This window comes from Lagopus muta, chromosome Z, assembly GCF_023343835.1.
Source record: "Lagopus muta isolate bLagMut1 chromosome Z, bLagMut1 primary, whole genome shotgun sequence".
Classification (NCBI taxonomy): Eukaryota; Metazoa; Chordata; class Aves; order Galliformes; family Phasianidae; genus Lagopus; species Lagopus muta.
The window spans coordinates 17,400,444-17,421,047 of NC_064472.1; the positions used below are offsets into that span (position 1 = coordinate 17,400,444).

The 20,604-nt window shown below is 42.1% G+C and overlaps 1 protein-coding gene across 2 annotated transcripts; it reads left to right on the forward strand.

Moving 5' to 3' along the window:
* Window positions 1–952: 952 nt before the first annotated feature.
* Window positions 953–20,252, forward strand: SNX18 (sorting nexin 18). 2 transcript variants are annotated; one of them, XM_048931478.1, is made up of 2 exons: window positions 953–2,575; window positions 18,613–20,252. In XM_048931478.1, exons 1-2 carry the CDS (start codon window positions 1,024–1,026, stop codon window positions 18,864–18,866), a joined length of 1,806 nt encoding a protein of 601 aa, XP_048787435.1. In that variant the 5' UTR covers window positions 953–1,023; the 3' UTR covers window positions 18,867–20,252. The 2 variants fall into 2 exon arrangements, with proteins under 2 accessions (XP_048787435.1, XP_048787437.1); XM_048931480.1 differs by lacking the exon at window positions 18,613–20,252 and adding an exon at window positions 5,901–10,741.
* The last annotated feature ends 352 nt before the right edge of the window (window positions 20,253–20,604 follow it).

Consider the following 20,604-nt stretch of genomic DNA (forward strand, 5'->3'; position numbering starts at 1 on the left):
CACCCACCACCTCACTGTGCTCCCATTCACTGCTTGGTCTCCATCAACTTCCACCCCTTCATTTCATGATTTTCTGGTTCATATATACTTGCATGTCAGACGCCATTCTGTCAGACTGCTGTCATCTGTCATATGGCAACAAAATACATCAGAATCAAAGAATCGTTAAGAACAGAAAAGACCTCTAAGATCAACAAGTCCAACTGTCAAGCTATCGCCATCATGAACACTACGTCCCTCAGTGCCACGTTCACATAATTCTTGAAAACCTCCAGGGATGGTGACCTCACACCTCCAGCTGAACTACGACAGCAGAGGTCCAATCTCTCCCACACCACCATACCATGACCATCCACCTCTGATATCGTGGGCCAAAAGATAATCTAGGAGGCACTATTTTCAGAGCATCTTTCTTAATTACGTTCATAACTTCAAAGTGTGCACATCACATCTCCCACTCTGTCTCTGCTGGTAGCACTGAGAGGACCAAAAATACCTCCCTGAATCAGCAAAGACGCAAGTCTTAGCACAGCGAGCACAGCCTGGCCCCGCAGACGCCGCTTGCTTCCCCCATCGCCGGCAGCGCCCCAGGGGCCGACACGGCGCGGCCGACATCGCCCGTCTCGCGGGCAGCCCCGCGCCAGGACAGGAGGGAATGGGCGGGAAGGGGCGGGCCGGGCCCATCGATGGGGGCGGCCGCTCTGCACTCGGCTCCTCCGCCCTGCCTCTCGGCTCTGGATTAGCGAAACTGGCGACGTGGGACGGTCCCCGGCCCGGCCCCGCGCCCTGCCTTGCCCGCCGGGGTGAAGCCGGGACTCGCTACCCGCCGTCCGAGCCGCAGCGCAGTGCAACGCAACGCATCGAGGAGCCGAGGGCCGCCGCACCGTCCCTACGGGTGGGACGCGGGGCCGGCGCCGGGCGGCAGCGGCGCGCTCCTCCCGCAGCCCCGGGGGGTGAGAGCGGGCGGCGGGTCCGGGTCCGGGTCCGGGTCCGGGGGGCGACGGGCGGGCGCTCGGCGGGGCCATGGCGCTGCGTGCGCGGGCGCTCTACGACTTCAGGTCGGAGAACCCGGGGGAGATCTCGCTGCGGGAGCACGAGGTGCTGAGCCTGTGCAGCGAGCAGGACATCGAGGGCTGGCTGGAGGGCGTAAACAGCCGCGGCGACCGCGGCCTCTTCCCGGCCTCCTACGTGCAGGTGATCCGCGCCCCCGCCGCCGAGCCGCCGCCGCCCGCCCGTTACGCCAACGTCCCCGCCGGCGGCTTCGAGCCGCTGCCGCCGCCCGCCGCCTTCAAGCCGGCCGCGCAGCAGCCCGAGCCCTTCCCGCTGCCGCCCGCCGCCGCCGGGTACCCCTTCCCGCCGGCGCCCTACGGCGGCTCCTACCAGCCCAGCCAGGGCAGCGATGACGACTGGGACGACGACTGGGACGACAGCTCCACGGTGGCGGACGAGCCGGGCGCCCTGAGCAGTTCCTACCCCGACTACGAGGCGGCGGGCGGCGGCGCTGCGCCGGGCCGATACCGGCTGTCCACGCGTTCCGAGCTGTCGCTGGGCTCCCGCGGCGGCGGCCACCCCGCGGGACACCCACACCCGTCCGGCGGCGGCGGGGCCAAGAGCTCGGCCACCGTGAGCCGCAACCTCAACCGCTTCTCCACCTTCGTCAAGTCGGGCGGGGAGGCCTTCGTGCTCGGAGAGGCGTCGGGCTTCGTAAAGGACGGGGACAAGCTGTGCGTGGTGCTGGGCCCCCGCGGCCCCGAGTGGCAGGAGAACCCATACCCCTTCCAGTGTTCCATTGAGGACCCCACCAAGCAGACCAAGTTCAAGGGCATGAAGAGCTACATTGCCTACAAGCTGGTGCCCAGCCACACCGGGCAGCAGGTGCACCGCCGTTACAAGCACTTTGACTGGCTCTACGGGCGCCTGGCTGAGAAGTTCCCTGTCATCTCCGTGCCCCACCTGCCTGAGAAGCAGGCTACCGGCCGCTTTGAGGAGGACTTCATATCCAAACGTCGCAAAGGCCTGGCCTGGTGGATGGACCACATGTGCAGTCACCCCGTGCTGGCGCAGTGTGATGCCTTCCAGCATTTCCTCACTTGTCCCAGCACGGATGAGAAGGCCTGGAAGCAGGGCAAGCGCAAGGCCGAGAAAGACGAGATGGTGGGTGCCAACTTCTTCCTGACCATCAGTGTCCCCACTGGCCCTGGGGCTGTCCTGGACTTGCAGGAAGTGGAAAGCCAGGTGGATGGCTTCAAAGCCTTCACAAAGAAGATGGATGAGAGCGCCCTGCAGCTTAATCACACCGCCAATGAGTTTGCCCGCAAACAAGTCACTGGATTCAAGAAGGAATATCAGAAGGTGGGGCACTCCTTTAAGTGCCTCAGCCAGGCATTTGAGCTGGACCAGCAGGCCTTCTCTGCTGGCCTCAACCAAGCTATAGCCTTCACTGCAGAAGCCTACGACACCATCGGGGACCTGTTTGCAGATCAGCCCCGACAGGACCTAGATCCTGTGATGGATTTGTTAGCGCTGTATCAGGGGCATTTGGCCAACTTCCCAGACATCATCCATGTCCAGAAAGGTAACATCCTTATATATTTTATAAAATGGTAGTTACATAAATTGGTGATGTGCAGACAGATGTAGGAACCAGCAGCTAAACATGCTGCGTCTGGCTTGCTGGCCTTGGGTTAAATGTTTATGTGTTTACTCAGGTAAGCTGTTGCTAAAAAATACCCAAAACACATCAGTGACAGCTTTCATTCTTTGCCAGGAGGTGCACACTTTGTTGGGAATTTTATTGGTCAGAGGTTACTCAGTTTGGCAGCGGGTCACTGAAAGAATCCACATCTACCTTTATGGCTGATACATTAAGGATCAGTGAGCTTGTTTATAACCCCCAGTATTAGAAAACATCTCTTCCCATTTGATGTACTTTAGGTATCTTAGATCTCCAATGTTGCAGATAGTAAATCAGGAGCAATCTAAAGATGCAGATACTGCAGTTGAGCACCTAGTCTGAGGTATGCATAGTATTACTTTCTTTTTGCAGCATCAGATGTTTAGATGAGATGTTGAAAGCTATTGGTATTTGTCAGTTTAGCCTTGCATTAAATCTCTTTTCATGCCTTTGGTGGGGATAATGATCAGTGTTCATAGTTAGAGTTTTTCATACGTTGTCCTAGTTATCATGGAAAAAACATTGCTCACCTGTTATCCTGTCAGCAACTTTCTGTCTCAAACTTGCTTCTGAAGTTCACATTGCTGTTCTTGTAACACCCTGTGATCCATCGGAGGGAGAGAAACACCAAGTATGAAAGAATTGTCTGCTGGATAACTAGGGTCACGTGTTCAGAAAACAGAAGCGTGGAGCACTGTGTATGTGTAGGTGATATCCCTGCTGTGAACTTAATGCTATTCATATCTTTGTCACCATTGTGAGAAGAATAGCCCATTGTTCATTCTTCTTGCTGTTATATTCTTGACCTGTGGCTTTCCAAAGGCACAGAGACTTAGACAAACATCACCTATCATGTAAAGAAATTGGCATGCTTAATATTTATATGACAAAATGAAGAGCTTCTTTGCAGGAATTAATTTTGTAGATTTGTAAGAGTTGGTCTGTATACTGAGCGGCAGAGCTTTGTCTGTGGCCCATGTCTCTGGCCCTTATGAGACTTTCAAGTGCTAGGAATCTTGAGTTTTATGATAAAATGATCAGAGACATTTTTTCAATAGATTACAAAGGTAGACTTTCTGGAGGCATGCATTATTGCTGGAAATCTGAGGAGGAAGAGTTAATAAAATGTATACAGTTTGTTGTTTAAGAGAATGTTTCACTTAAAAGTACGTGCATTAAGTTCAGATTTTTGTTCTCCTGTTGAAATTTGAAATTATTGAGTGGAAACTTCAATAATCCTGACGTTATTTTGAGGAGAAAATGGAAGAGTGCAATCTCACCTTTCACGATTTGTTGTGCTAGCTGGTGTGTCATTGTATTCTGATAACAGCTCTTAAATATTTTAAATTTGGAGAGAAAGGGGACTTGGCAGTGTCTCATGTTTGGAAGTAGACTACTTTAAAGTGAGATTTCAAATAATGGTACGATTGTCTGTAGGTTTCTGGAAGGAAAAGATTATTTTATTGGGTCAAATAAAACAGTAGAAGATATATACTACTTAAATCCATATCCTAAAGTTGTTAGATACTGCAGAGGTTTACACAGTAGGTTTTTTTGGAGGCTTTACCTTGAGAAGAGAATGGGGAATAATATGATATGTGCTTGACTCAACCCACATTTCCTACAGATTGCACATTGCTGTTTCTTTTTCAGTTCTGTTTGAATTTACACGTAGTGGTTATATTTACCTTCTAAAACTGGGGAAAAATCATCTAAATGAGCTTCCACCAGGGCAGTGCATGAGCGTGACATATGTTGAGTTGATGTTGTGCCAGAAGACTGTCCTGGAGCTGGTTGGAGGAACGTACAGCCAGTCTGTGTGCGTGTGTTAATAATGTTCCAGCACCCCTGGGCCAACCTTGCCTTCAACAGAATGTTATCCCTAGTACATATTTGTTATTAGGAAATGGCTTGGGTTTGAAAGGTTGGTCTCCTGAGTGTTCATAATCGCCTCAAGAATAGGGTTAGAACTGGGTTATGCATGTGTTGTTGTTCCCTGTACAAGAGATAAACTGAAGAAAAATTGAGTAAAAATACTTTTTTAACCCAATTTATTGCTGTTTTGTTACTCTTAAGAGTTACTTGTAACAAGGCATAGCTTCTCAATTTCAAATTGTGAACTCTGATGAAAACACAAACCATTTGGTCTTTTTGCAATAAGACCTTTCTTTTAAATTTATGACCTGGGATAGTTGCCAGTATTTGAGAATTATTATTGTCTTTATGTACCAAACAAAAATCTGTTGGTGAAAATAGATGAACTGAAAGCAGAGTTGTGTCCTTTCAGTATTGTATTTTCTATTGTACAGTATTTGTGCAGTGAAATGTCCCAACAGTGACCTCTGAAGTGGTATACACAGCAGCCTTTGGATTGATACATTGGCAACGTGGGCGTGACTGTAGAAAGAATTTATGAGCGCTCCTCCATTTTTTCCTACCTAGTGCAAATATATTGTTCATATATATGAAGCTGTTTGTAGATTCCATTTCTGTATTCGTTTGGATCTAAGAAGGACCAGAAAGAAAGGCAGCTGTGCCCAAATCATATATTAGAATGCATTGCTTATTAAGGATTTGATTTACTGCAGATGAGCAGCTGCTTGATGTGATTTGGAAGTGTTTTGTGCTGTGAACTGAGAAGTCTGCATGTCTGGGTTCTTTAATAATTTCTACAAATTTTCTTCTGCAAGAAGGCCAAACAACTTTAACTGAAGGCAAGAATCTTCCTCCATTTGGTCTTTATGTATTCTAGAATTAAGAACCAAAGCCACATAAACCCACTGTTGCTTTGTCTGTGCATCAGCAGGTAAATATATTATCCCTTGTGCTTATAACTGCTCAAGGATCCAGATCTTTATACATCCTCTGTGAGTACATCATGCATTGATCTGAAATCTGCAAAAAGAGATTGTCATTTTGCTCACTTCAGTGTAAACATGAAATCCAATGGAATATTTTCAAGTTTTTGTTATTACTATATTTTAAGTATTTAGTTAAATGGCAATAGCTTCAGTGAGATATTTTTTAAGGCTCCTCTTTCTGTGTCTTCTTGCAGTTGAGTACCCAGTATTAAGGGATTTTCTGTGAGGGAAGGAGGAGTTAAATTTCCTGCTCCAAAAGAAATGGAGGAGGGATTTGAACTTCATTCTCCCATCCTCCAGCTGAGGACCAACTTGGCAGTGCTTTATGAGAAACCTTAACCCATTTTGTGTGTGCTCCAATCCAGGTCTGAAGGTTCATTGGATTGAGCCCTACAGTGAAGAACGTAATGGGATGGAAATGCTGCAGTTCCATCTGGAAGTGCTCAGGAAGAACTTCCCACTGAGACTGGAAGCAGAGCATTTCTGTCCCAAGACACAGATTCCTTACAAACAAGTTGTTGAGATACATTTTATTTTGAAAACTAAGTGCTTATGGGAAAAGTGACCTTTGTAGGAGGAGGTGATGGTAGAGTGTGGTCTATGAGCATCTAAGCACCCAAACTCCTAAAAGTCTAGTCCTCAACCCCTCATAGGAAAGTTTGTCTAGCATGCTTATGTGAAATATTCCTGTGCATACCTGTGTTTTTTGGAATGGAAGATGCAAGTAGTTAGACAGATGTACTTAGTTTTCTTTTGCCTCTGGCAAAACGTTTGTAAACATCAATATTAAGTTCAGTAGGCCTGATAACTGATCTGCACCTTTGCTCATCATTGTCATTTTGCAGAATTAGCGTGTCTTTCAAGAAATAATACATTCAGTTGCTTTAGTCTTGAGAAGAAAAACATCCTGTCATCTTTATTTATGTGTTTTTAAGGTCTACTTGTGGAAATTCCCTAGGCAATTTTGGCAAAATAATTCCTAAACAGTAATTACTGTATCTTCACTAAACTGATGAGATTGCTTTACTTCCATAATCTTCAGCACATACGCTCACTGCAGGCTGGTGCAAGTTTAGGTTCAGAAATGTATGCACATGTAAGAATTTGAAATGGTGTATGTGTGTATACAGTTGGTGTAGTGCATTCTTGTCTGGCTGTCTCATTGTGATACTTGCATAGTGAGAGTAGAGAAGTTATTGGGGTTTGTTTGTTTCCAATCCTCTTTGAGGAATTACTGTAATCGGACTTTTTTTTTTTTTTTTTTTTTATTTCTGTCAGTGGAAGAAACACTGGCTGACTTTGTTTCATTTCTGCTTTCCAGAACCATTCTTTATCGTATTTTGTTAACACTAAATAAATTTCTGATTACAATTTTTGCAAAACGCACTTGAAATAGTGGTTTACAAACTCTCTGAGATGTAGGTGGTACACCAGGATCTAAAATAATTATTTTAAGAATATCTGAATGATGCAATTACTTTTTGATCACTGCTTGTGAAAAGTAAAATAAAGCAAATATCCTTATTTGCTTGAAGCAAATTTAATTCTGCACATTGGCTCTAAAAATGTGCTGGGTGTTGTTTTAGAATAACTTTAATGGGGTGAAAAAGCATTCCGGCTGTTAACACATTGAAATTTCAAGCATGGAAAAGCCCCAAACAGCACTGAAACCTGGAGTTCTCTATGATGTTTTCTGCAGTTCTTGTGGGACGGGGAGGAGGGAGAGGGAAGAGAGCTTGGTGCATCACTGAGCGAATAAGGCTGGTCAAAATTCATGCCTAATTGTTAATAACAATGTAAAAGCAGTGCCCATTTCTCTTGCTTGCTTTCTAGCTCATTAAATTTGTTGTAGAGACTTGTTCTTTTCTCTGTCTCTTATTTTTCCTTTTATCCACCTTCTTCTGTCTCTGGTACACAAACACATATACCTTGCATGGAGTTCAGCTCAGTTAACTTAAGTGCCTGAAAGCGGGGCATGTAATCCTAGCCAGATGACCCCTATAGCAGTAAAAAGAGATGGATACCAATGTTTCAGGTGCTTAAGGACTTTGATGAACAAGAATGGATTGTCTTAGGATGTCTGCTGCCATCTCTCTCAGCTTCCCCATTGTTATTACAAGAAAGATGTGGCATTTTTATACTTGCTGCCTGAATCACCCAGTTTCAACCTCCCACTACTTGAAAGTGGCCTAGAAGAAATAAATGTTTAGGTGTCTAAATCCTGAAAGAATCCTCACAGTTAGTATCAGTGTAAAGTTACAGTTTCCTTTGTGTGTGTAAATCACACATCAACCAAGGATGGGCAAGACTGAAATTGAGCAATGCCCTTACATGAAGGGGCTTAAACAGAAATCAGAACTTTTGTGTCCTATCTGCCAAAAAGTTGCATTTGTCTTTTTAAACTATTGTCTGTTTGCTTGTTTTTTTTCTTTTTTTCCTTCCTCTCCCTTATCTCTTCTTACCTTATCTTTCTGAATGAACAAGATTCATGCAAGTAAGATGTTTCTCTTTCCTGGTACCTTTTGGAACTTCCTAGCCTGATATCATTCAAGTTTGATGGTTGCGGGACATTTCAGGAATGATAAAATCTCAGTGATTATTTTTCAGCAAACAGCTGGTAGCACAGGAAGGACTGCATGCGTTACTGCACACCCCCAGGTCTGCATGCTGCCGGACAACCATTTAATACCAACAGGCTAGAAGATGTTGACCCAGGCTCACACTTTCAGTTTTGACTGCAGGCAGTGGATATTCTTGAGTTCTTGCTAAATACATGCAGTAGAGCTTTGTCTACTGGAAAGACCTTGAGGACAGCTAGAGAGTATTGGGACAATGCAGAAATTAAAGTAGAAATTATTTTGTGAAAGGAAGAAGCAACTTCATTTCAAAGGCTGTGTAATAGCTTTTCATCTTGAAGTTTCTAATAATCGTGATGGTGAGAAAGGATTCCTTGTCTGCCTACAGCTGGGAGGTTTTCAGGTCATGTTAGGACTTCTGTGAATACAGAAATTAACAGAATTGAGATACGGAAAACAGAAAGCAAGTCCTAGAGCTCTCCCAAGTCTTTGTAAGTGCGTTATCAATACTGAACAAGCTGGCTGATTTTTCTATTTTGTAAGTCACCTTTGAAACAAGGACACGTTTCAGCCTTTCCAACATCTTTTCCATGACTTCATCGTTAGAATTTGTTTGAACAGTTAAAATGCCAAGTTAAAGTGTGCAGACTGTATAAACTCATCCAGATGGTACCTTTTTTATTTTGAATTGCCTCATTCAAACAGCAAAGATTGGAAGTTTTAATTAAAAAAAAAAAAATGAAATCACATTTGGCGTAGCCCCCAAAGCTTTTACCTTATCAACAGACTGGATCAAATAAATAGCAAATGCTTACTACACAGTATAATATATATCCTTCATGAAGGCCACGAGGATGAACTTCAATAAAATTTATTTTAAAAACATTAAAAATGCGTTTTAAAATTTTGAGTCAATGCCTCATGAAATCGGGGCCAATATCTGTAACTTAACAATCTGCTCAGGCCTTGTTAGTATCTTTGGGCTGTCCAGCCTGTTTTGGGTAGGTATACATCATATTTGGGCAGCTTCTCAGGTTGTGATGAGCAAAGCTGCCCTTTTTATGTTTGCATGGAATGTGAAAAGCAATGCAAAAAGCAGATTAATGCTTTGTTTTGCCTTGGCTGTTTGTATTGCAACGAAGAGTCTTCTTCGCTTTGTCCTCACAGATATGCTGCAGCATGCAGGTTTCTAAAAGAGAACATTTAGATGCACTAGGGAAAAATGGAGCAGGATCTGCATTTGATTTGCATCTCTACTCTTCTCGTATGAAGTTATGTGAATGAGCCATGCATGTTATATTTGCTCACCCTAGGATTGTTGTAGAACTATGCAGAAGATGGTGGGCAATCAGACTGTGAATTGTCCTCATTTTTAGCATCTCTTTTGCCTTTTTGGGAGAAAACATCCACAAGCAGGTCTTTCAAAGCAGGGATAGGTGAAATCTGCATTTATACTTTTCTTGATAACATTGTAATATTGTTATTGATATATTTTGTAACCTTTGTTCTCCTTTCCATACATATCCTATAAAATCTGAGAAAATTTTGAAGCTACTGTTTAACACTACGTTGCTTATATCAGCTTTGGCAATACCTTATATTCATCTTCTATAGATCTGCAGTGCCTGTTGTTACTCTTGAACGTAAGCTCCTAAGACATGCTTAAAGTCACAGAGAAGTTTCATCTCAGTACTTGTGTGAGTTGCAATTGCTTACATTTTTAAGTGCCTGTCCAGAAACTGTTCAGTCACTTACAATGTTACTTGCTTTTTGAAGGGCAGATGTATTGCATTTCTAACTAGCTTGATTTTACAGTTCATGCCTTTATGTACTTCTAGCATCAGCTGAAGTGCTTTGGAAGCAAACCTCCTTAAACTGGAGATAGCTTGTACTTTCCTACATTTCTGTCTGAGAACTGGGTAAAGTCTGTGTTAAGGAATGTTTGCCTCAAAAGCTGTGATGCGAAATGCTATGTTTGTGATAATAGAAAGCAGTGGACATCATTTAGCTGGATTAAATTTCTGCAGACAGTCCTTCTCTCTGGCATCTTTATAGGTAATGTACAGTGAGAGAGAACACTTGCAAGCACATGCTACAGTGTTATAGTCGTTTGCTGAAAATGCTGTCTGCATATGATACATCTAAAATGTACGTATTTTAAAATTGCTGCATGCAACCTTTGAAAAAATAGCCTTTCAAAAAGTTTTCACAATTTTTACCTAGCAGTGTGTGTTCTGTTAATGGGATTGTGCAGAGTGATAGATGCTTGTTATTCAGTTGTGTTTGTGTCCTTTGTTCAGCTATCTTGTTCTCACCTCCTCTTATCAACATTTTTAAAGGCAAACTGTGTCATGTGACTTCTTTTGTCCCCTGCCTGGCTTACTGTAACATCCTTGCTGGAGCTGCCAAATTTATCTGGGGGACTCTAGAGCCAGTGTGCACCTTGACATTGTGATCGTGAGCACACTCAAGTATGATAATGGTCATAGTTTCACTGGATAAATAGGTGGGCCATACCCTTCCTATATGTGCACACCAGTTCACAGCTGTATGCGTAATAACTTAATCAGATCTTAAATCAGTCTTTTTTTTTTTTTTGAGATTGCAGTTAGGCATGTATAGTATCCATTAGCACTGGCACTTCATTTAAAATTGAATGACATTTGACACTGTGCCTTCTAAAACCATTATTAATCAGTTTAATAATTAGTATAGTATATAATTATACTATATATATATAGTATATATATATATATATATATATACTATATATATAAATATATAATATATATAATTAGTATATAAAATAATTAGTAGGAATTAAATCATTGTGCATGCTAAAACCACCAGAGACTGAAATTTGTCAAGTTTCTGAAATCCATGGAAAAGACTGCTTTATTGTTGCATGATATCTGCATTGTGTAAATCAGAGCATGGTTTTATATGAACTGAAGAATACATGTAAGTGACAGCTTTCAGTGAGCTTTGCAGCAGCGTAGCTGGAAGAACAAATGGTTCTGCCTGACATTAATAATGTGCAGTCAGTCAGCGTTAGCCTGGACATTAGCAGAACCCTGTGATTTGTGAGCCTGAATTTATGGGACAGTGTTATTTGACTCTGATCTTTTTGAGCAATGGCATAACAAAAAATATTTCCTGCTTATCCTTAACCATTGACAAGCTGCATTTTCTAAAACCATTAAGGCAACTTTCCCGTATCTATACAAACCCCTTTAATACTGAAGCAATCATCATTTTAAATATTTTGCTTTAAATTTCTGACTTGCTTTCAGGATGAAAAATAGGATATCCTTAAAAGAGTTTTCCTCCATCAAGGAGAAGAATATGAATTAGAAAGTTTTGTTTTGAAAACTGTTTCATGTTGACACTTTCAGGAAAGACAAGTAACTTCCTCATTTTGCCTTTGATGTTGAAGATTGCTTGTTGTTTGTTTTTGTTTTTTTTTTTGCTTAAAACTCTAAAACCAGATTTCAAAGTAGGGGGTTGTTCCTTCATTAGTTACAGTATTGCTGCATTTTCACTGTGACCTTCTTTTATGCAGTTAAGTCTGTATTGGAGGATGCTTCTGCTTTTAATTTCAGGGGAATTCCCATTATACTGCTTTCCATTCTAAATCTCTGCCAGAAAATGTAAAGAATTTGCAGAATCTTAACTTAATGTAGGCTCCTTTTGTTAATCTGTGCTCACAGCATTCTTAAGCAAATAATCTGTCAGTGTAATAAAATCTCTATTCTACTACACATTATTTCATCATTTTGATTTGAACCAAGAGGGGGAAGTTTCAGAGCTTGCTTCAGAGTGGGATTCCATGTGAGGTGTAGTCCCACCTGGTGCTGCTGCTCGTTCCCGTGTTTTGGAGGTCATCACTGCATAGCCAGAGCGAGCTGGCTGGAAGTGCTGAGCCATCAGTAATGCTAAGCCCCATGGGCTCCTCTCCTCCAGGCCCAATGCGGGCTCTATGGAGTTACTGATGGCGGCCGGCCTCATGCAGTGATGTAAGCGGGATGGCCATGTAGGTGGCATCAGCCTGATGGTGGGAGACCTGTTCCTGACAGGGTTGTTTGTTTCAAAAAGAGAGTAAATCAAAGCTGCACCTACATGCGTGTGGGCTGCCTGGGGTTTGCTGCCAGCCTTTCAGCAGAGAGCTGTAGTTAAAAAAAACTCATTATCAGGTTCTGTGGTAAGGGAAGAGTAAACTCATTTCTTGTTACTTTTTCTGCTTTTGCATCCTTTTATGAAAGCCACTGAAAGTTATGTGAGGTATTTCTCCCTCTTCTTAGAGATCGTGTCTGATAAAGCAAAGGGAGTTGGTGTTTGAAGTTCTCACTTCAGTAGTGAGTGGTGTGCTTTAAAGGCCGCTGTAGACGCCTATGTTGTACACTTTAATATGATGGGTGGCCGAATGGCATGGAAGCACAAGTTATTTTGCTTCCTAGCAAGTGATGCTCCAAATCTTATTTTGTTGTTTGCAGACAGTTGGAAAGCAAAACTGAATGTATTACATAGGTCACTGGATTGTCACAGGACTTCTCAGATAAAACTGCTGAACAATCCTCTTTGTTAAACCCATGAGTTTCTGTGAAGAACACTATGTTTTCTGACTTCGGCTTTCTTTCCTCATGAAGAAGTCATCCTTCAGAGGAACCTTTGTACTTTGACACAAATTCTTGAGGGAGGCTGTCTCATCAAAGCTTTTTGGCCAGAGGACTTCTCAAAGGAGGCATTCAGGAGCCTGCTGCTCTTTGTTTGTGCCACACTTGCCACTGATACAAAAGCCAGAACAATCACGTTCCCCAGATTTTTCCACCCTGCCATTTCTAGGGCTACTCTCTTTCTCAGTGCCATTTATGAATGGAATAAATGTGGATTTGTTTTTGGGGTGGTTGATGTTCCTGCACTGCATTTGCATTGCTTCTTCTCACCCGCAGCAGGATCAGCAGCTCCTACAATGCTGGCGGTGAAAGAGCAGCACGTGAGGAGAAGCATGTGGCTTTTTCCCCCAGCCACATTAGAGATGTAATTCAGAAGACTCTTCTGTGAAATGTGTCAAGAAGTACCACAGGGCTAACTTCTTTCTTTCTATATCTTCTTTCATTCATTTTGCGTTTTGTCTTGTTTTTCAGTATTTCTCTAGCATGAGGTATAAAGTAAAGAATAGCAAAGGTGTAGAGTTTGAAGGAAAGTTTTGTAGTATCATAACAATTTACACATATGTCAGTTACTTGTGAAAGAAAATTAGTTGTTTCAGTTTAGCATAGAATCATAGAATCTAGAGTTGGAAGGAACCTTTAAAGATCATCTCATCCAATTCTGCTGCAATGAACAGGGTCACCTACAGCTACATCAGTTTGCTCAGAGCCCAGTCCAGCCTGGCCTTGAGCATCTCCAAAGACAGGGCACCCATCACCTCTCTGGATAGCATGTTCCAGTGCCTCACCTCCCTTATTGTAAAAAACTTTTTCCATATATCCAATCTAAATTTCCCAACCTTTAGTTTGAAAATAATTCATCATTAAGTGAAGGAAATATTTGAATATATGTGATTACAATTTTAGTATCTTAAAAGTTAACTTCCTTCTTCAGTCTAAGTAAGTTTTTAAGTTCAGTATTTTGGACTGAAATACCAAAGACACTGGTGGTATACGTTCTAGAGCATGACTGTGAGACACAGACCTGCCTAAATTCACAGACCCTCACTGCTGCTGCCATGTTGTATTTTAGCCATCTCATCTCACATTGCAAGTCCATAGGTAATACTGCTGTATGAAGTTAAATCACTGCTGTTTAGATTGCAATTTCGTAGATCTTTTTCAGGAGAGGTACAGTTTTGAGTAGTAGCAGTGCTGACTGCTTCTATTTTTGAAGATTTGAGCAAGCCTAGCCATGAAACAGATGTCACTTGTACTAAGCACTGTACAAAAACAATGCAAAAAGGGGCACCTGACCCAGAGAATTCCCTTTCTTGAGGTTTTTCTTCATTTGAATTCATGACTCCAGGTGCAGCTGGAGTTTCCCTGCTGTCTACTGTATGCCCGTTCCAAAGTTGACATTCATGTGCTGCACTGAGGAGTGAAGCCGGGCCATGGGAAGTTGTTTTCATGAGCTCTGATCTCCGAGACTTCTGCATTCTAGTGACAGTGCAAGCTGCAGGCTTGGGCAGCGTTGCGCATGCTAGACTTGAGGAGCCAGGTTAGGGCTAGCTGCTGGCAGCTGATCATATGTCATTTGTTGTTACCCATTCTCCATGGATAAACAAAGGCTTAGAGATATGTATACCTCCATGTGATATGATCTGCATTTTGGCTTTGGCACATGCTTACAGAATGGAGGACAGCGAGTATGTGCTCATGTGTAGGTTTGAACCAATCCTTGGTTGACTGCTCACACTGTCTCAAAGCATTTTTGAGTGTGATAAAACTGCAGTTGATTGGAAAATGTATTGTTTGACCCAAACCTGAATGCTCTCAGGTTGGAAAAAATATTTTTTTAAATTTTGTTTTCCTGAATGTGTTTGATTTCTTCTGCTTGATTGCAACCTCACGCTTGCATGACCAACTTCCTTACTCAATACACTTCTTCTTTTGCCTAGTAACCCCTTTGAGCCTATTTAAATTGCTATTTGTATAGCATGTTTCACAGCTTGGGACTATTTATTTTTAGCAGAGTCTTTGTTGTCTCTGTCTTCATGGCTGCTAGCACATCGCTATAAATGTTCCTTGTTAAACATGTTCATATTATCTAGTGTTGTCTAATCTCTTACTTCAAAGCAAGTACTGAAACCTGTGAGTTTCTAAAAGCCCATAGCAGCATTCAAGAAGCAGAATAATCTATTTAACATCAGGCTTTGGGGAGATGAAAAATAGCATTCACATCTGCTCTTCCTTACCTTTGGGAGCAGAAATAGATGTAGCACAGCCTTTTGCAGTGTCTGCAATCCAAGCTGTTTTTGCTCATTGAAAGGTAGCCCTGGTCCCTGAAATCTCCTCTCTGGACAGAGGAGCTTTTAATCAAACCAGAAGGTTTTATGTGCAGGGAAATCTCTACAAGTTTCAGCAAGCATCAGTGAATGTCAGCAGGTGCCATTTTTTCCTCATGGAGGAATTCACTTCTTTGATGCCATTTTGTCAGACTGTCCCTCCTCTGCTGCCTGTCCTACGGCAACAACATGTAACAGAATACTGGCAGGAAGGTTCAACCTCTACTGCCACGCCACCAGCATCTGCCTCTGATGTCGTGGGCCAACAGGATACAGCAGGAAGCATTACCTTCAGAGCAGCACTCATAAATTAGGAGGTGCCTCTTTTGATGCTTTTTCCCTAAAATGTGAGAAAGCCTTTTCTAGAGCAGCCAGAATTCTGTTTGTTTGATTTTGTTTGTTTCTTTGTAAATACACCTTTCTGTTTTGGATCATCCAAACCAACACTTGATGTTCAGATTTCTGAATCCAGGAACCAGGAGATTGGAATGGAATACTTGGAAGGGACCTGCAGAGGTCATTGATCCCACCCTCAGGGACTGTTGTTGGCATGCTCAGCCCCGGCCACATGACCAGGAGGTGCAGGTGTGTGCGAAAGGGTCAGGAGGGGCTGGCCAGGCCAAGGAAAGGTGCATATATCAGTGTTAGTGAAGCTGCTGGCAAAGCTGTGCAAGCAAATAACACTTTTTTCTCCTAAGATTTGCTAAACTAAAGCTTGCAAGCTTCAGTAGATGCTGAATTAGTTAAAATTTATATTTAAATGTTTTTATGATTGATTTTTTCGTGATTGCGTATCTTTTTAAATAAAGGATGGGGTTGGGTTTTTTTGTATTTGGGGAAGGTTCAGTGATTCTTGTACAATAACTTAAGTTTTTCTCTTTATGAGGTTATCTTAAGGTTAATTTTTATTTTTTATGGTTAAGGTTTTACTGATAATACAAGTCATTTAAAGGTACATGATAAAAAAAAACAAAGGGAAATCTGTGCTTAAGCAGGTCTGTAATCTCCAGTTGTAGTCTGTAGATTTTAAAGGAAAATCCAATGAAATACCTGCATGAAAATATCTGTGTTATAAGAACTGTATTAATGGCTGCAAGTTTTACTTTTGGATTCCTTTTCCTAATTGTAAATCCCCTCTCTCCCCCCCCGCCCCCCTCCTTTTTTTCCCCATTTTAATTGGCAAAAAAGTCATAATGTATAATATTTGTAGTCTGGAGGGACTGTTTGGTAATTAGCATGGTTATTATTGATGTAAAATATTCAGAAGATTCATGAACTTCAGCTGCTGATGCTGTCAATTTCAGTGTTTTTTCTTCCAGTTTAGTCATTCTAGAAATAACATCTAATGTTGTTTCCCACATCACAACCAAGGAGTTGTCATATTTGTTTAACCAGCTCCATCTGGCTCCCGGTAACTCCCAAATTTCATTTTTTTCACAGCCTTGCACAGCGTCCTCCAATGCAAACAGAATGCAGAAGGAAAAAAAAAATTACCAAGTGGGTTTTTGTTTGCTGAAAGAAATGTCTTTATTGTCCAAGAGAGGATTCAATATTTTTTACATTGTGTCCTGCCTCACGGATTACTCAGTCTTTGAAGGAAAAAACACAGTCTTCTGGCACAGATTGATGCTGTGCTGCTTACCTGTGGCTTGTTTCTTGGTTTTGTTTTTGGGCTGAAGGCGGTGAGGTCCATGAGCCATACCAGCTGGTGCCAAGCTTTTAGCTGCCATGCCTGAAGGCCATGGTTCTGGGGAAAGTGTGGGTAGGTGAAGTGTTACCAACCAGCCTGCAGCATCCTGGGAGCCATTGGTCAAATACTTGCATGTTAGGTGACTTGCAAGTCTTTGTTCTAAACTTGCCACAGTGGCAGAAGTGGTTCCTGTGGTCTTACTGCAAACCAGGGAGTTTCTGGAGCTCCTGAAGCACGTACCACGTCTGAAACTTTTTTAAGGTCCACCATATCATCAGGTACTTCAACTTGTCTCTAGTAAGGATACACAGTGGTCAGGCATTGCAGCCAGATGACAAAGAAGGTAGTGGAGTTCCCATCCCTGGAGATATATAAGGGACATATGGACATGGTGCTTAGGGACATGGTTTAGTGGTGAAACTCAGTAGTTAAACAGCCTTCTCCCACCTGGAAGATTCTGTGTTTCTATGACCTTAGGGATAGGAAAAGGAGCAAACTGCACTGAGCTGTGAGAAATGCTGAAGCAATGGGTGTTCAAAATATCTTGTTAAAAGCCATAGGAAGGAAAGGGTGGAAGACGATGTTACCACAGCAGAACTATGTTTTTATTTGTGAGTGGCGTTTGGAACATAAGGCGATTCAGGCTGATAGTAGACAAAATCACTCCTCCCACAGAAATGGTGGAGGTTACCCTTTCAATACAGAGGTAGAGAGGCTTCTCTGTTAGCTTGCTGACTCCCTTCACTGCAGGGAGTATAGAAAAGCATTTCTTCAAGGCAGTGTAAAAAGTCCTGTCCATGAACTGTAGTCATTTGTATGATATAAAGTATAGTACAAAAGGGAGTCATTTGAGACATTGCAGCTAGAAACAGAGTCACAGAGCAGCTTAGGTTGGAAGGAATCCCAAATATCATCCAGCTCCAACCCCCATGCTGTGGGCAGGTTTGCCAGAGTCTAGATCACGTTGCCCAGGGCCCCATCCAACTTAGCCTTGAACACCTCCAGGATAAAAGTTATGACAAATACGTATAATGAATATTTTTTGGAGAAGTTTAAAGCTGCATTGGTCTGACTATTCCTAGTTTTATGAATAAGTATGTTGTTCCTAAGGATAATAAGTTGCTTTTCTGGGAAACTGAGCTTGTGAAAATTAATATTAAGAATCATCTTGGTGTTCTATGTCACTGTCTGCTTTTGGTGAAGGTTTTGTGAGATGTGTCCTTTAATCAGCTGTTTGGAAGAGAAAGGTTCCTTTGCTGTATTTTTTAGCATCTCTTACAAGGCTGTTATTTCTGCCTGGACTTCTGTAGCTTTGAAATAAACTTTTAGATTCTCCAGTCATCAGTAGTATTTGGGGGTATCTGTACTGTAGAAGCAGAATGATGCATTGTTATTTTGTGTATTCAGATCTGCTTTTGATGTTTCACGAAGCCTGAAATTGTTCAACGTTTCAGGACAGACTTCTGAATGATGTTACTTTTTTGGTGTTAATTGAAGTCTAAATCCAGCTTTTCTACCTTTTTTTCTCACAATCAGTGTATTTATTGATTATTCTCTGAAATACATGAATGATCCAATATTTTAAGATTGTGAAATTGGCATGTTTTCTCTTACTGACTTTTGCAAACTAAAGCCTTGCTTTTTAAAATGGTACAGTATTCTGTGATTTTTTAATCTGGAAGAGTTCTTTATTCATACACATAAATGCGCTCAGAATAGGCTTTGTACACATTGTTGTTATTAAATCACTTTGAAGTACAGCAAAGTGTAGATTGTTCTCACAGTTAAACTCTTCTGTTCTCTTCTTTACACAGGAGCCCTCACCAAAGTAAAGGAGAGTAAGCGGCACGTGGAAGAGGGGAAGATGGAGCTCCAAAAAGCAGAGGGCATTCAAGAACGCTGTAACATTATTTCTTTTGCGACCCTAGCAGAAATTAATCATTTCCACAAAATCCGTGTGAGGGACTTTAAATCACAGATGCAGCATTTCTTGCAACAGCAAATACTCTTTTTTCAAAAAGTGACACAAAAGCTAGAAGAAGCTCTTCACAAGTATGACAGTGTTTAATCTCTGGACTTCAGTTTGTGGACTTTGCTCAGTATGAGCATGACTTAAGCAGCGGAACAAACTCTGTTGCTGTTAAAGAGCTATTACCAGTGGTAGATGTGGTACAAGAATGTTTGTGTTCACTTGGAATCAGGATTTTATCAGAGTATGTAGGAAGGAAACAGTTATAGGGCTATGTAGTAGAAACAGTACCACGCATTATAACTAAGTTATACTGTGTATGCCTACACTACCATTGTAACTTTTTTGAAATAATGAGTATACTATTTGCCTTATTGCTTTTTGAAACATGGTATTTTAGTGCGTACTTTGTAGACCTCAAAACCCTTTGGGTCTTTAAGGAAGTTGGCTAGATAAAAGCCTGCTTCATCTGCCTTTTTACTTTCCTAGATTTGGATTTCCTAAATTCAAACGATTCTCTGTTTACAGACTCCTACTAGAGCAGCTATGTGATTCTGTGCCTTTAGACTCTATTTTTCCTTTTCTAGTAAGTCACATTTTTACGATTGAATGAATGAAGGGTTGATGCCTATGACAAGAACTGATTATAAAACCTCATATTAACTGGAAATAAATGAGCTGCCATCCAGTTTGCACAGCAAGTACTGTCTTATGATAAATGTTGGCTCAAAAGTAGAACTTAAATCTATTCAGACTTTCCCTGAAAGTGGAGACTACTTGTTACATGTACTAGGATGTTAAGCACATATACAAAGTACACCACTGACCCCCCTTTCAAAAATGAATATTACGCTGAGGGGATTTTAGTATAAAGCATTACTGTGAGTGGAAATTTGAACTAGCCTAATAACAGGGATGCTTATCATGGGGATATAAATGCAGGCTGTGTTGATAGAACTTTTGTAAGTAGGAAATTATTTCCTCATTGTTCAGTTGCTGATTCAGTTTAACTTCAGACTTGCATCTACATTGCCTGTTGTCTAAGTTGGGACTCCACTGTGATTCATTAGTCTACTCTAAGGTTACAAGTTTTCAGGGATGTTCAGTAGTACAAATGATCTGAAATAAGTCTTGGCTGAACTAACCTGGAAAACAGGTGGCATGTTTATGTTTATAACACTTGTCTTAATTTTTGTATAAATATTTTTGACAAGCAGGGTGCATTTATATATATGTAAACACTATATTTTAAAGAATTTTCTGGCTTATTTCCCTTGATTTAAGTCTGAAGTCTGTTTTTATAACCTATTGGTTCCCTTCTTATCAGTCAATATCAGAAGGGGTTTTTATTTATCCTATCCTTTTCTTCCTAAACAAAAATAACAGAAACTTCCAAGAAGGTAAAATGTTTCTTCCCTTCCCTTCCCTTCCCTTCCCTTCCCTTCCCTTCCCTTCCCTTCCCTTCCCTTCCCTTCCCTTCCCTTCCCTTCCCTTCCCTTCCCTTCCCTTCCCTTCCCTTCCCTTCCCTTCCCTTCCCTTCCCTTCCCTTCCCTTCCCTTCCCTTCCCTTCCCTTCCCTTCCCTTCCCTTCCCTTCCCTTCCCTTCCCTTCCCTTCCCTTCCCTTCCCTTCCCTTCCCTTCCCTTCCCTTCCCTTCCCTTCCCTTCCCTTCCCTTCCCTTCCCTTCCCTCCCCTCCCCTCCCCTCCCCTCCCCTCCCCTCCCCTCCCCTCCCCTCCCCTCCCCTCCCCTCCCCTCCCCTCCCCTCCCTCTCTCTTTTCTCTTTTCTTCTCTTTCCTTCTCTTCTTTCCTTATCACAGATAGAATAAAGAAACAAAATC

What these genes read in the sequence shown, in the direction of transcription:
- SNX18 (XM_048931478.1), top strand. Translation starts at nt 1,024, where the DNA reads ATGGCGCTGCGTGCGCGGGCGCTCTACGACTTCAGGTCGGAGAACCCG. An exon ending in CATCATCCATGTCCAGAAAG is followed by an intron (nt 2,576 to 18,612) that starts GTAACATCCTTA and finishes TTCTTTACACAG; the next exon opens with GAGCCCTCACCAAAGTAAAG.